The following is a 16,567-nucleotide window of genomic DNA, read 5'->3' on the forward strand; positions in this document are numbered from 1 at the left end:
TGAACACAGATAGCTTCTCGCTTTCACCACTCCCTTCCTCATGTCTGTCTCTCCCTCCTTTCCTTCACAAATGATCCCCATCCTATCCGGTTCTAGTGTCGCTGGGATTCAGCAGCAGATACCCATAGCATCTTTCTTTGATCTCATGGAATACACCTTCTTCTCACTGGGAGTGACAGACAAGGCAAGGTATTTTAGAAGCTTGAGGATTGATGTATAAGTGCTATAATGACAGTGGGGCCTGGTGATTTGATCTAGGACTGGCTGGGTTGTGTAAGTAGGGGTGGCCGTGGGAGGAGGTGTTCTCTGAGGAGCGGCTACGTCAGTTGAGCGGTGAATGGTGCAGAGAGCTAGGATTGCTTCTCAGAGAGACCAGGCAGTGAGAAAGAAGGCACTGGCAGGTTTCTGAATAGGAAGCTGGCATATGAGTCAAAGGAGAATGCAGAAGGCTGTGGCTGAAAGACTGGGATGGAAATGGGCTGGGCAGAGCCTGGCAAGCATGACAAGGACCACAGGTCATGTTGGGAGTTGAGACAGCCAAGTTTTATTAAGCAAGATGATTCTGAACAAGTTCTACATAACCCATCTTAATGGAAAATGGGAGTTGAAAGGAGTAAATTTGATGCAAATATTTTCGTTCAGTGTTCAGCAGTTTATAATGTAAACTTCAGGATTGAAAAGTAATCATTGGGCTGGAGAGATGGCTCAGAGGTCAAGAGCACTGACTGCTCTTCCAGGGGTCTTAAGTTCAATTTCCAGCAACCACATGGTGGCTCACAACCATCTGTAATGGGCATCCGATGCCACCTTCTGGTGTGTCTGAAGACAGCGACAGCATACACACATACACTAAATAAATAAATAAATCTTAAAAAAAAAAAAAAAAAGAAAAGAAAGAAAAGTAACTGTTGACTAACTCTCAGTATTTGTTAGCTAATCCAGATTTCCCCAGACCTAGTGTGTCCTGCTGGCGCCCTTCATGCATCTCTTCCTCCTCTCATCCTTCCGTCCTTTCCTTGTTTTGTCTCATCATCTCTGAGGCAGCTCTTGTGATGCTGAGCTTCCCGCCCACACCTCAAGGATGCTGAGCATGAGACAGACTCCTTGAGGGCAGATCACCTCAGACTCATTGTAGCATATTCACAACTTGTAAGCTGAAAAGTTTTACAGCCCATCAGTATTGAGCACCTACTGTGTGTTAAAATTCTACCCAAGATACTGGGATTAAAACATAAGCAAAATTTCTTTCTTAGCTGAGTCCCTTGGCATCTCATCTAAAGTGGTAGGAATGCAAATTGGTGATTGGTGGGTTAGCTGGTAGGTCCATTCATTCATTCCATGGACAGTTACGGTGTCTTCTGCGTCCCGAGGCTGTATTCTTTCACAGGATGCATTCTTGTTTGTTTGTCTTTTTATTATTACTCTATGTGTGTTGGGGGTGTGTGGAAGTTGGGGGTTGGGGATATCCCATGCTATGGCATGTATGTGGAAGTCAGGACAAGTTTGTGAAGTAGTCTCAACACCTTTTACTTTAGTTATAAGGATCAGGATTTCGTGGCAAGTGTTTTTGCCTGCTAAGCCCCACCATCAGCCCCCCCCCTTCTCTTGTTCAACACTGAGTCTCATGTATCTCAGACTGATTTTGAAATTGCTATGTAGCCAGAGATGACCTTGAATTTCCGTCCCCCTTTCCATTACCTCCTGTGTGGTGAGGTTGCAGCCATATGCCACTACACTTGATGTTTAAGCAGTGCTGGGGACCAGCTAAGCTACTTCATCAGCCCCAGAGGATTAAGAAAGATTCCGAAGAAGTATGCTATTTAATTACAGGGTGTTTACTGTAAACTAGTGTTTTAACACTAGGAATCTCAGTAATCAGATTAGACTCAATTTTAACACCAAAACAAGTCTATGTTGCTGTCTTTATTCAAAGAGAAGTCAATTGAGGCATGAAGAATTTTAAATTTTGCACTAAGTTTCACAGCAAGCTTGGATATGACCCAAATGTCTTCATTAGGAGAGCATTAGTCAATGTCAGTATTATTTGTGGCTACCTAGGAGGTTTTATGCACTATTGTCTCTTCCAGGAAAAAGTGGCACTAAGGATGGGAAAGAGTGGGTGTGGGTGGGTGGGGCACCAGGAACTTGAAAAGTGGGAAGTATAGTCAACCTGTTTCCTTCTCTGTTCTGTCCGGTTCCCTGTGCTAATTGTTTAACAGTGAGAGTGCTGTGCGCAGCTCCCTGCCCCATGCCTCTTCCTGATCTTCTGTGCTCCCTCTTTTCTCTCTCTGGGAGCTGTGACTCATAACCGGGCTTTGTAGTTTTCATCTCTCCTCCTCCGGTTGCTCTCTCAGATCCGTCTCTCCTTGCATGACTGACCTGCCCTTCCCATATCCTTTCATACCCCCATTCCTCTGTACGTTACAACACTTCTCAGAGATAATCTCATCTTCCAGTTGTTTTTCACTCTTCCATGAAACCAAGGACCCTGTGTGGGGCCATCTTGTCCAGTTGGATCTTGATGCGGCTGGCTGCATCCTCATACATGTTGTGGCAGCTGGTACTATGGATAGCGTGTTAATTAGGCTTTCTGTTGTGGTGATAAAATACTATTATTGAGCAAAGCAACTTGGGGAGGAAAAGGTTTATTTCATTTCCACTTCCATATCACAGTCACATCATTGGAAAAAGTCAGGGCAGGATCTCAAGGCAGGAACCTGGAGGCAGGAGCTAATGCAGAGGCCGTGGAGGAGTGATGCTTACTGGCTTGCTTCTCGTGACTTGCTCAGTTTGTTTTTGTACATTCCAACACAACTTGCCCAGGGATAGCATCCACCCATCAATCAAGAAAATACCCTATGGCTTGTCTATGTAATTTTTTTTTAAATTAAATTAAATCTATTTTAATTATTAACTTTACATCCGGTTCACCACCTTCACAATCCTTCCTCGCTCTCATGCCCCCTCTTTTCTGAGTGGATGGAGGCTTCCCTGAGAACCCCCCACTCCACCTCTACCCCAGCACTTCAAGTCTCTGTGAGGCTAGGACTTTCCTCTCCCTGGAAGCCAGACAGGGCAGCCCAGCCAGAAGAACATATCCCATGTACAGGCAACTGCTTTTGGAATAGCCCCACTCCAGTTGTTTGGGACACACAAGAAGACGAAGCTGCACATCTGCTACGTATGGGCAGGGAGGCCTAGGTCCAGCCCTGTATGTTCTTTGGTGGTTCAGACTCTGGAAGCCCCAGGGGTCCAGGTTAGTTGACTTTGTTGGTCTTCATTCTTATGGAAGCATCTTCTCAAGTGAGATTTCCTCCTCTCAATAACTCTACCTGTGTCAAGCTGATAAAAAATTTAGCTCACACAGGCAGTATTTGCTCCAAAGCCATGAACCACAAGAAGGAGTTATCTCCAGTGGGGTCTTTGACACCAATTTTTTTCTATTGCTGTGATAATTAAGTGAGCAGCTCTCTTATTAAGAGCTCTGCATGGGCATACCTCTGGGGAACTGCTCCGATGTCTGTAATTTTGTAAGGTCTAATATGACTCCCTTTGGAGCCTCCCAGGTAAATCAGAGCTTCCTAGGGGAGTGACAGCTTGATTATAAAATAAACACACTGTCTGCAGTTAGCCATCTTAGGGTTTGACCTTTCCTGAAGACTCACTTTGGTCTTGCAGTGATAATCACCAATTTCTCAGAAGCAGAGTGGGCTCGTTGGGAAGGGTTTTGAAAGTGAAAGGCTCCATGACTATAGAGTGGAAGGAGTTTTAGGCATCGCTGTCCTGGCACTAGGGACACATGGCCCTGAGGTGCCTTAGTTGCCTGTGCTTTGATAAATGGGGGAAGATCCTCTAGTAATAGAGGAAAAGAAAACATTCTGAAAGTAGGGAGATAATAAAATCAAGCTGCTTTATGCTTTGTCAGTCCAAAAAGCTTTTAAGGCACATCTAAAAGGTGGATGCACTTAGTGTTTGCTCTGCATGCGGGCCTCGTTGTGTGATAAGGAGGATAAATTTAGCCTCTTTAACTCTGTTCCCTTGGGGGTGAAATTTGAGAACTAGAATAAACTTTATTTGAAACTTCTATCAACGGGGGCTTTGGCCCCTCCTTTCCCCACCTCTGGCCTTCACTCTCCCTTCTCTGTATCTAACTGTTCTTAAGAGTAAAGTGGTGCGAGGGGGAAAGAGGGAAAGAAAAATCAACTGTCACATTGTGAACATAATTGATTCAATAAATAACGTCTTTGAATTCCCAGGGCAAACCTCAGAATCTTTATTTACGTCTATTAGTGGCCCAGTAAGTGGTGGAGGTCTTAATTTAGACGGATGGGATGAATCATAGCTTAGTTCTCCCTTCCCAAGGAAGATCGTGCTTTCCTTATTTTGAAGACATACCGTCTGGATGTGCATGCACCCTGAAAAACTAAAAAGTTTGAAAAAGAATTTATGAAAAAAAGTTTTCATTCTTCCTGGAGGTGAAAGGACATTCAATTATTTAATGGGATTGTTGGAACAAGAATAAAATTGAAACAAGGAAGAAAATTCTTTGTCAATTCTATCAGGGCAGGGATTTTGTCTTAGCTATTCAGCATTTAATATCCAGTGCACATAGTAGGCACATGAAAAATGTCACCACTGTTGTTGAATAAATGAATAAATGAACAGAAGTGAATATCATCCTGGTCTGGTTCTTAGAGTCTACTTGGATTTTATCCTACTACTTTTTACAACGCTGGTCCCCACTTCTTTCTCCCCAGGGATTTAAAGCACTAGCTTCTCTTCCTCCTCCTCCTCCTCCTCCTCCTCTTCCTCCTCCTTTCTTAGATTTATTTTTAGTTATGTATGTGTGAGATTGTACATGCATATGACTGCAGGTGTCTGAGGAGTCCAAAAAAGTGTGTGTTGCAGGAGGTTGAAGGCTGCCTGGTGTAGGTGCTGGGACTTGAACCTAGGTCCTCTGCCAGAGCAGCTAGTGCTCTTAGCCAGTCCTCCATCTCTTCAGCCCCAACAGGAGATTAGTTTTAAAAGTACAATTTGAGCGAACATCTCCGGGTATGATTAAGGAGAACCTGTTTCATCATGTCCAGATGAGTGGAGTCGGAAGGGATTGTAGAGATGTTACAAAGGTACTGTTTACAAATTTTTGTGAATTGCATCTTGTAATCACATGAATTGTGTTATGAATGTATAGATCCAGGCTGTCACTGTTAGGGCTAAGGAGCCTCTAATCTTCTATAGATGGTCCTGGTTGGTTTGGTATGCTAGAAATAGCATTAATTCAGTTGGCCTCAAAGTCCGCTGGCCTTTGTAGTCTAAGGCATTTCTTGGTAAAGGTGACCGTCTTAAGATACCCAGCAGGAAGACTGTGAGCTGCAAATAGGATGCAAGTCTCCTGACTCTGATGACTATGCTACTGGTTCTGTGGTTTGCTGTACTGGTTCATCTGATGAGCCATGCTTCTCAGCCTCTGTCTGGGTCCTTTAATGCTGCTTCTCTCTAAAGCTGCAGCATTTTCTGGGGTGATGACTCTGGCACAACTGGAAAGACCTTCAGGATTATATGCCATTTATTTTGCTTTCATATTAATATGTGTGTATGTGTGTATATGTATATATGTGTGTTTCTGTGTGTGTATTTGTATATGTGTGTGTTTGAATGTGTGTTTCTGTGTGTGTGTATTTATATATATGTGTGTTTGAATGTGTGTTTCTGTGTGTGTATTTGTATATATGTGTGTTTGAATGTGTGTGCTTCTCTGTGTATGTATTGTGTATTTGTGTATATGTATGTGTATGTGTGTTTGTGTGCGTGTGTATATGTGTTTGTGTATTTGTGTATATGTGTGTATGTGCGTGTTTGCGTATGTATGGTGTTTGTTCATGTAGGTATGCATATGTACATACAAGGTTAACGTATGTGTTCATGCATGTGGATGCCAGAGGTTCTTGTTAGGCATCCTCCTTTATCATTTTCCACCACATCTTTTTGAGATGGGTCTCTATTCGAACTCAGAACCCATGGATTTGCTAGAATGGCTAGACAACTCCATGTATCCATCTGTCTCTGTTCCTTTGCCTCACAGGGAATATAGATGTGTGGTTGACTTCCTTCCTTCCTTCCTTCCTTCCTTCCTTCCTTCCTTCCTTCCTTCCTTCCTTCCTTCCTTATTGCTTTTGGTTTTATTATTTTGGTCGTTTTAAAGAAGTAAAGAAGTGTTGGGAGTTTGAATGCAGGTCCGCATCTGTGCATACTCCTCACTTTCCCTGTGCAGGTGTCTCTCCAGCCCCTAAGATATTTTACTGGGTTCCCCAGTGATGCTTTTGAGTCCTTCCAGTCCCTACCTCTTGGCTCACACAAACACCAATGGCATGTCCTAGCCTTTCTTCTGTAGGCCCATGCAGCATTGCCCAGTCCTGCTTTACCTTAAGGTAATCACATAAAAGGCTGTCAAAGATACAAAACTCTGCTCCCACCCCAACTCCAGAGCCATTAAACCTGCTTTTCTGGGAGGGCCTGAGAAACCATTTTAAAATTCCTTTTATTGCTATTATTCTAAGCATTTCTAGTCTCTGTGAGTGGCAGGTCCCCATCCTTCTGGATCCAGTTTTTCAGTCTTTTAGATCCTACCTCACTATTATGCCTCAGCTCCATGTTTCTACAGGAAAGCTATTCTCTAGCCCACAGAACTGGTCTCCAAAGCCTCCAAAGTATCTGCCATCTTCTTTCCTCCAAGACCCAGGTGGTGGTCAAGGTGGTGCTGGTAGCCAGGGAAGGAGCAGCAGAACAGAGACTGGGATGTGTGCCTGAAACCAGCATCGAGCGCTGCCTGTCTGCGTCACCACATTAGAGCTTTGGGCACATACTTAAAGCGCTATGAACATCTGTGTTCTAACTAGGAAAGTGGTTTTGTCTGTTTCAAACAAGGTGTCAGAGAAGCGGAGATTTTCATGTGAAGCATATTGGACAGGGCTCTGGGGAGCATCTGTGTAATGCAGAGGGAAGCAGAGGAGGCCATGTATGGCACAGCTGCAGCAAAGGTCTCCATTACGCCATGTGGAGCTATGGGGATGCAATGTCCTCAGAATTATTTGCAATCCAGGGAAGAGAGCCATTATATCTTCATATCCGCCAACCATACGATATAGGCTGGCCCTGGAGAGGGGGCGTGACCTCAGGTAATGAGCCGCCTTGGCTGAGATCCTGAGATTTGTGCCTGCAGCAGTCCATAACAGCTTCTTGTGGATGGGAAAAGAGTGCCTTCATCTTGGAGAGCATCTCAGTGGAATATGGCAGCACCTGCTGCCCACACCAACATGCTTGAACCTTGGCAGGGAAAGTAGCACAATTGTCAGCATTCAGCAAACATTTACCATCGCCATTATCCCGACGCTGGCATGCTGTGCCACTCGTGAGACATTGCTTACCTTGGCTTGGGCTGCTTTCTGATGTTGTAAGCAGATTCTCAACTCTGCTCTGCCCACCTCCCAAACAGCTCCAAGAGCATGCAGAGAAAGCAGAACGGGGATTGCCCGGTGAAATATTACAGAAATGTCAGGGATGACTGAGCCCTCTCTTCTGCAATGAATATATGGTCGGGACCTGGATTCCCTGAAGGGAAAAGGTTGTGATAAATGTAATGATGCTTGTCTATGAAAGATGGCATTTTGATCTTTCTTTCTTCTCTCCATAGGGAATTAGAATAATGGAGATGCTGCTAAAGGAACAGTGTGGTTCCCCCTTAGCGGAATAAAAAATCATCAGTGAGTATCCAAAGCAAAATCAGAATTATTTACTCAAGCCGTGTTTTCATGCTTATAAACCTGGCATTATGAATCAGCCTCCCTGAGCTATTCACGCTCTGCGTTTCCCAGTGATACCCATAGAATACTATTTCACAGGCATTTTGTTATCTGCTCAGCAGCTTTATTTGCTTGGCTCTCTGATTTTCAAAGCAGTTTTGTACTGTGCGTTGAGTTACAACTGCTTTCAAATCGCTAAAACTGTTCAGTATAATCTAGCGTGATTGAGGCCCTTGAGGTGGCGGAGATTTGTAAAGGCGGCTCTCAGGATCAACTGAAGCTTAGTTTATTGTTCTCAGAACAATAAAAAGAGAGACTTAGAGCTGTAATTGGAGCAGGAAGGATCACAAGAAAGGAACATGTTGATTGGCCTGAAAAACAAAACCCCAAGACGAACATATGAAATTCTCCCAAATATGCAGTTTCCAGAATGCCAACCTAAAATGATGTGTGACCTTTATCCTTGATCTTATGTGATGGGTGGCCATCCAAACAAGGGAAACTAAAAGAATTGTATATAAATCATTTTTAGGGTAGGCATATACAGTCTACATGCAAAAGAAATTAATGTAGTGTTTACACTTGGGTTCTAGCCCCAGGGAATCTCATTAAGTATGTTGCAAATGTTTCAAAAATATGAAAAAATTTTCAAGCTAAAATATTTGTGGAGATACTTGCTAAGTGAACATGTTCCCCTGCTTGAAATACTGTTCTGAAGAAATCAGAATCTTAGGAATAATTCTTGGGCTCTGGCTTGAGGGCCTTGAGAGATTAGAAGTGTTTGTCATGGGTACAGATTAGTAATTCATAATTATCTCAGGCCAGCTTGAAAGGACACTACACATGGCTTCTGGTAAACAACCTGCTGGTCTAATTGTGGCATGCCAGCCATGCTTTGAGTGGACATTAGTTGGAGAGTTGCATTTCTGTTTATTTGCACGTTGAACTATATTGTGATAAATACTTAGCTATATACACTTGACACATAGTAGATTTCAATGTTACTGGAGGGCTAAATAAGGTAATTTTATTTAGTACAGGCATGGCAAACGCTAGGTGCTCATAAAGCGTTGGAATTGAATCTAAGTATAGTTTGCTCCTATGTTCAGCCTATTCTTTGAACAAATAATAAAGACCTTGGCAACACGGTCCTTTTTTTCTGTCCTGGCATTTTTGAGACTCACTGTATTAGTGAGTCCACTCACTATCACTACTGTGATAAAATACTTTACAGAAGGAACTTTAAGGAGGAATGATTTATTTTGGCTTGTATTTTTAAGAGGGGATAGAGTACATTATGGTGGTGAGATTATATGGTGGCTGATCACATTACCTTCATAGTAGGGAGCAGAGAGACATGAATATTACTGCTCATTTGGTTTTCTCTCTTTCCACGTTTATATTAAATTCAGAATCCGAAGCCATGACATGGTGCCACCAACACTCTGGATATGCCTTCCCTTCATGACTAAATCTCTTTGGAAATATCTTTATAGACTCATGTAGAACTCAGTCTCCCAGTTGTGACTCTCTCTTTTTCCTGGTGGCTGTTGGCCATTGGCTGGGAGGATAAAGGGAGGTGAGGCAGGGCTTGGATGGCTGTGAATATCAACCAGCTTCAGTGAGACAGCTCAACTTTATTGGGGTGAACAAGGGCTATTTCGATTTGGGGAGTGGGTAGGAATTCCAAGGTGGATCTATGCTATTGGCTAGGGTGGAGAAATAGGAATGCCTCATTTACATAAAGAGGAATACCAAGAACCTGGCAGGCAAGGTCTTATTGAGTGAGAGAGAGAGAGAGAGAGAGAGAGAGAGAGAGAGAGAGACAGAGACAGAGACAGAGACAGAGAGACAGAGCAGAGAGAGGATGTTGAGTCTGTAATTTGGCCACAGACTACATGACTGTCCTTAGAGGTGAAGGAGGTAGAGGTGATGCGCTGGAGAAGGGAGAGAGAGGCCCCTTCTGGTCTCAGGATGAGATTTTTGGAGTCTTGGGCACATCTCAATTTCACTTTTGCTCCAGGCCAGCTCCCCGCTTGCACATCCCCACATCCCCACACCGATCACGCCTGAATTCTAGTTAGTAGACAACCAAGTCCATCCCTTTTCCACCTGACACCCAGACACCTCACTTTAAACTGTGACACTTTACCCTTTGTCCTCAGAGGCTCATGACCATCTCACAACATATTGTAATAATAACTCCTTCTCATAATACAATAAAAGATGCCAGTCAAAAGAAAATAGCTTCCGAGGGATCTTATAGACAGATACAAAGAAAAACAAAAACATCTGCCAGAGCAGCAGCCATGTATTATAGATTCCAGAAGATGTGTTAATCTGTTCAAGTAACACAACTGCACCTTGTGCAACAGCTATGATTAGAGTGACCAGTTGATTAAACTCACAATAATTAACTGTCATTCTCCAGCATTCACCTCTTTTCTGCACAGGCCAAATAGACTTACATGAAGATAAGGTTAGAACCGCCACCCCTATGGCCTTGATGGTGACACTTCACAAGCTCTCCAGGGATTCAATAATGGCTTCACTGTTGTTCCAGATAGAGGCACCTCTAATGGCTTCCATTTCTGTTTCAATCTTAATAGATTCCACTCTTACTAAGTACTAATGTGCTTGTGCACTTGGGCACCGATCCCATCTGACCCAGGGAGTGAGATCTGAAGTCAGCTCAAAGTTATGTTGGGGAACTAAGGGTCCTGTGCTAACATTGGCAAGGCATATGCCTGCTAGTTTCCAAATTTTGAATTAGTGGTCTTGAAGTTTTTGTGAGCATCAGAATCATCTGGAGGATTTTAAAGCATAGAAGAGTGAGCTTGCTCTTGGAGTTCTGGTTGACCAAGTCTTAGGTGGGCTCCTGAGCTTGTCTTTGGGTAGAGATGGATGCAGTCAGTGTTAGGACACTGGGAAAGCAGATAGTTGGGGGTTTGACATGGATGTGTGTACATCTACCTTTATATCAGTCAGCAGAACAAGTTTCATCCAGAGTTTTTAAAATGAAAGCCTCTTCTTGCATCTATCTATCTATCTATCTATCTATCTATCTATCTATCTATCTATCTATCTCATCTATTATCTTATTGCAGACAAGCTCCAGATTATAGCAAACTCACCTGAAAAGAGGAGTCAAGGCTCATACTAACTTGGGGTTCTAAATCAATTTGGATTTAAAGTATTCTTATTAAAAACGAGTAAGTTTAAAAAGTTTACAGTGTGACCTGTTGTCTTGCAGCCATGTGCAGCCATGTGCAGCCTGTGTTCCATGTGACTCAGGATAGCTACAAGTGCAACTCAGTACAAAATAAGAATATTTTGAAGTTGTTGTTATTATTACTACTACTATTATTATTGCCTGTGTGAATGACTCAATTACACAGTTCTCCAGTGTGAACTTTGTAGATAATAATGTAGTCTTTACAAAAATTGGGACACTTGTATTACCTTCTTTTCACTGTGTGAGACTAACCTATGGCTTCGGCTTTTCCTGGTGTATGGGAAGCTGTTTACTTTAATCTCAAGTAGCTAAGTGATTGGGTCTGCAGAGTGCCCGGACTTCTGCATGTGGCACTAGCATTTTGTGCCATAGAATAATTCCTGTATTATATGCACAGAGTGGGATGTCACAATTCAGAACTCACTCTCCTCCTCCTCCTCCTCCTCTTCCTCCTCCTCTTCTTCTTCTTCTTTGTCTTCTTCTTTTTAGTTTTTTTGAGACAGGGTTTCTCTGTGTAGCCCTGGCTGTCCTGGAACTCACTCTGTAGACCAGCCTGGAACTCAAAAATCCACCTGCCTTTGCCTCCCACAGAACTCACTTTCTTAAAGGAGTCAATGTAAAGGATCTGTACTCTTCACAGAGACATCTACAATTACGATAAACTGAAGACTACTGTTTAAGCTTTAAGATGTCCCCCAAGTCAGCGTCATTGAGTTATTATTTATATACAACTAAACTGATGATTTAATTGTTGATTTTGAGGTGTACCATTTTGTGAAGTATAAATTGTTCTGTAATCATTACAAATCAGATTCAGAAAAAATTGAGGTTTTGATTTTTGTAGCTCAGCTGCAATCTTATTTTCTCCCCTCCTTATTTTCTTGACAATTTTTACAATGTTTTTGTAGATTAAATTCCCTCTGTCTTGATAGGGCTTTTTTACTTTCTCAAAAAATAGCTTTAGGAAAAATAAGTTGTAGGAGGGGAATGTACTCTTCTTATGAGAGATGTAAAGTGATAAAATTAAATGGAAAGGAGTCAGCATTTGGGAAGCTGAGGCAGGAGGCTGAAGTCTTGGAGCAACCTAGGCTATGGAGTGAGACCTATTTCAAAAATAAAAATAACAATTTAAAAGATAGCTTATTTGGAGAAGGTGCTTGCCGCCAAGCCTGATAACCTGAGTTCAGTCTTGTGGACCCTGCTGGTAGAAAGAGGGTACTAAAGCTGTCCTATGTCCTGTACACGCACGCACGCAGGCAGGCAGGCAGGCACGCACGCACGCACGCACATGCGCATGCGCGCAACTAAAAGAAAAAGTAAATAAAAATATAATAATGGGTAGGAGAGGTCACACAGAGCATAGCATTTAGAGAACTAGGGCTCCATAAGCTACATCTAGACTGCTGCCTTTTATAAATAAAGATTTCTTGGAACACAGCTATGCTCATGGCTGTATTCAAAGCCACACCAGCAGACTTGAATAGTTTTAACGGAGACCTTGCAGCCTTTACCTTTAAAGCCTAAATCCTTTACTTTATGCTCTTTTTGTTGTTTGTTAGAAATAAGAAAGAAAACACTGGCTGTCTCCTGAGTTAGGTTTTTAAATGAGCACCAAGGATTGTGGTGAAGATTGTCCAGCCTTTTAAACCTATCAAATTGATCACATCACATCTCTGCTCTGTACTGTTTGACTGTTTTTCTCCTCTGCATTTGCGCTAACACCCTCACTTAGTGAAGACTCACATGATGCTGTCTTAAGGCATAAAGAGATATTAAAACACTAGCAACAATAAAGTTAAAAGTACCATCAATAGTGGTTGTTGAAGTCACTCAGAGAGGCCCGGTGCACATGCAATAGGACAGGTATTCTATTCTGTTAGCACAGACAAAAATCACTGTAGCATGGTAATAATATGGGCACTGTATACAATTTCATTCATATGCTAATTCTGAAATTTTGTAATTCTTAATTTTCTTGTGGGTAAGTGTATGTATACAGGTACCTACATTATATGTAGGTATGTGTGTGTGTGCATGTGTGCGTGCGGGTGTGATGGAGGGAGGGAAGGAGGAGGTTGATTCGTTCTTACCTTGTATTTGAGACAGGATCTCCTGCTCTGTTGTGTGTGCCAGGCCTGGGAGTTTCTGGACACTCTCTTGTTTCCATTTCCCAGCGTGTCTGAGTACTGGGTTGATAGACGCACGTGCTAATGTGTCTGACTTTCCATGGTCCCTAGATATTCGAACTGAGGTCCTCATGATTGTGCAGTGAGCACTTTACCCAGTGAACTATCTCCCCAGGCAAGATCTCTGTCTTTAAAAGACAATTTGTAGACTTACACAAATGTGCAAAATAGATTATTTCATATTTTTACAACCCATGTCTTTAATCCCATCACTCAAGATGAACACACATCTCTATGTGTTCCAGGCCAGCCAGGGCTATATAGTTAACCCTATCTAATGTTGTTAATAATAATAATAATAATAATAATAATAATAATAATAATAATAATAATAATAACATTCATGTAGCATATACTTTCATTTTCCCTGGCACCTAACATTGGAAGTAACATTTACGAACTTTCTGACCTGTGCGTCCAGCTGGACATTTGAAGATGTAGAAAGCTTAGAAGGTAATTTTCTCATGGTCTGAAATGGAGGCACATAAATCTCAGTAACCAATATGCTTGTGGCATTGCTGCTGACACATCTGTTTGATGGATTTTTGATTTCCTGTCACGTTTGAATAAAACAAATAGTCCCGACATCTGTTTGTTCTTGCCACTGGCATTCAGAACTGGCTTGGCGAGGTCTGATAACACAGAGAGTTCTATCCCACCAGAATGATTAAGACCTCACTTTTAGCTGTATCTTCAGCTCCACTCTGAACTGGCCCCTCTAGGTAGTTGGACTTAATAAAATGAGGTGCTTGCTTTGTTCGAAGATCATTAGGAGGTGGGAATGCAATTTCTTTAAGAATTATCCATAGTGAGAGAATTCAAGTGACTCTCGGGAGTTGCTTCAGAAAAGAGGGCAAATAAGTATTGATTGCTGAGACGTGTTTATTAGGTGATAAAACCTATTTCTTTCTCTTGCAGGGAAGCTGCCATTGTGTCTACTCTTCCTCGAGACTCACTTCTTGGCCACAACATCATACGCACAATTACTGGATGCAGGTTTCAGGACAGAATCAGTGGCTTAGAGAAGAGGGGACCTTCCAGCTAGAACACAGACTTGACACTCCCCTTTGGGGCCTGCTTCAAATCATGGAACTCATGAAGATGAGACCTTTTCAGCTGACGTTTTATGACACGGTCTCTTTACAATCTTATAAATAAAGGGAAAAAACCTATCAGATGAGATTTATGATTTTTCCAGATGTTTTGCTGATTCCCTGTGATGGTGTCAGGGGAGCCAAGAGCAAGAGCTCAGGGAAGTACCTTGTGCCCACATGCTGTCAGCATCTGTATTTGGAGGATCCAGGAGAGGATTCTGGGAATGATAAAGAAGTCCATCCCGGTACCTCTTTCTAGAGAGCTGGAATAGAAAGACAATGTGCCAGACCCATACTGAAGCTAAGCCACACGTATACCATAGTGAATCTAAACTACATGTATACCATGGTCAGTTAAGCCATGTGCATATCGTAGTTAGCTAAGACACATGTGTGTGGATTTTTGATATTCTCAGAAGTCAGTTGAGCTTTTAGGAGATAACACATAAACTCTGACTTGCTCCCCTTCGAGAACATGGAGTGGAGAGCATAAGGCAAGGTCTGGCTGTAGCTCCTACTAACTTGTTTTGTAATAGTGCACAAATTCTCCAGTTCTCTTTTGACCAGAAAAGTGTGAGCAATCAGACATAGTTCTCTCTATCTGTAGGTTTAGTTTGAAGAGTACAAGTTTAGGGCCAGTTGGATTGGTGTGAATTAAATCCAGCTTCTCCCACTGATTATTTAGTGGGCTTGCACATCATTTGAAAACCTCTCCAAAGTTAATTTAAATCAAAATCGTGAAATGATGTAATAGCTTTAAAATGAGGTTATTTGACTGACCTGAGATGGTATATATGAATATTAAATAGAATCCACTATTATGTGAAATGATTTTTTTTAAGTATTTGCTTTTCTGTATTCTGTTTGCCTTTTACCTTCCTTCCTTCCTTCCTTCCTTCCTTCCTTCCTTCCTTCCTTCCTTCCTTCCTTCCTTCCTTTCTTTCTTTTTGGCAAGGTCTGGTGTAGCCTAGGCGTGCCTCAAACTCTATGTATCTGAAAATGATCTTGAACTTTTGATCCTCCTGCTTCTGCCCTCAGAGGGCTGGAATTGTAGGTGTGTGCTGAGGACTGTGCTCAGAGCTTTCTGCATGCCGCCAAGTGCTGTACCAACGGAGCTCCAGGCCTAGCCTGGGCATCTGCTTTTTAACTGGGTTGTACATGGTGCTAACGTTTAAAATTTCGATGACATTAGTTTGCATTTCTCATGACGAGAAGCCAAAATATAAATGCACACCATCTAACACAAAGCTTGAAAGGAAGTAGTAATTTAGAATTCATCTTAAGATAAAAAGTAAGCCATTATTGAAAAGACATAAGGAAATTGTTCCATTTTCTCTCTCTCTCTCTCTCTCTCTCTCTCTCTCTCTCTCTCTCTCTCTTTTTTATGATTTGAACTTTTTTCCTGTTTAGTGCATTGATGAATTCCAAAGCAATTGTACTTTTTCATACAAGCCTGCCACCGCAAGCCTCATCTCATTGTGTCTGAGCCATTTGTGCTTTTTGAGTTTTGTCTCTTGGGATAATTTCCCCTCCTTTCCTTATGGCTCTAGTCTTCCGTTGTGTTGGAGGAAAAATGAGAGGTAGAAGTCAGAGCATATTCGACCTTGGTTTTCAGCCTGTGAATGGCATTTCCCTTTTCCAAAAGTAAGTGGATTGCTACGGATGAGAGAGGCAACAAAATTTTACTTGGAGCTTGATGTTGGGGTAAATACAGTTCTCTGCCCTAAACAGCTCACGTCCTCCCAAAGCCAGAATTCTCTTCCTCAGCCACCCATGAGGGTCCCATGGGAGACTTCATTCCATCTCAAGGCTCAGGGTGCATCACAGACCAAGAAATAAGAATCCCGGGGCTGGAGAGATGGCTCAGTGGTTAAGAGCATTGACTGCTCTTCCAGAGGTCCTGAGTTCAATTCCCAGCAACCACATGGTGGCTCACAACCATCTGTAATGGGATCTGATGCCCTCTTCTGGTGTGTCTGAATATAGTGACAGTGTACTCATATACAAAAAAAAAAAAAAAAAAAAAAAAAAAAAAAAAAAAAAAAAAAAAAGAAAGAAAGAAAAAAAGAAATAAGAATCCCTGAATGTGGGACCTTGGGATCACTGCCTTTAATGTTCCTCGGGTGTGCCCAATGAGAATCTAAGGATAAGAGCCCCATATAAAGTCTGGGTAATTTGCACACATTATCAGATTTCTTCTTTTATTTCTTATTTATTTGTTTATTTTGAATAGGATCTTACTATGTAGCTTAG

At 42.2% G+C, this 16,567-nt stretch overlaps 1 protein-coding gene across 4 annotated transcripts in view; it reads left to right on the plus strand.

Annotated features, from left to right (window-relative positions):
• Positions 1 to 14,402, plus strand: part of Prelid2 (PRELI domain containing 2) — a 73,044-nt gene extending 58,642 nt beyond the window's left edge. For all 4 annotated transcript variants that reach the window (XM_076912730.1, XM_034518210.2, XM_076912729.1 and 1 more), the window contains 2 exons: positions 7,691 to 7,760; positions 14,139 to 14,402. In XM_076912730.1, coding sequence (XP_076768845.1) covers positions 7,691 to 7,750 — 60 coding nt within the window. In that variant the 3' untranslated portion in view covers positions 7,751 to 7,760; positions 14,139 to 14,402. The remainder of the gene's footprint in view (positions 1 to 7,690; positions 7,761 to 14,138) is intronic.
• The last annotated feature ends 2,165 nt before the right edge of the window (positions 14,403 to 16,567 follow it).

This window comes from Arvicanthis niloticus, chromosome 14, assembly GCF_011762505.2.
Source record: "Arvicanthis niloticus isolate mArvNil1 chromosome 14, mArvNil1.pat.X, whole genome shotgun sequence".
In the NCBI taxonomy this organism is placed as follows: Eukaryota; Metazoa; Chordata; class Mammalia; order Rodentia; family Muridae; genus Arvicanthis; species Arvicanthis niloticus.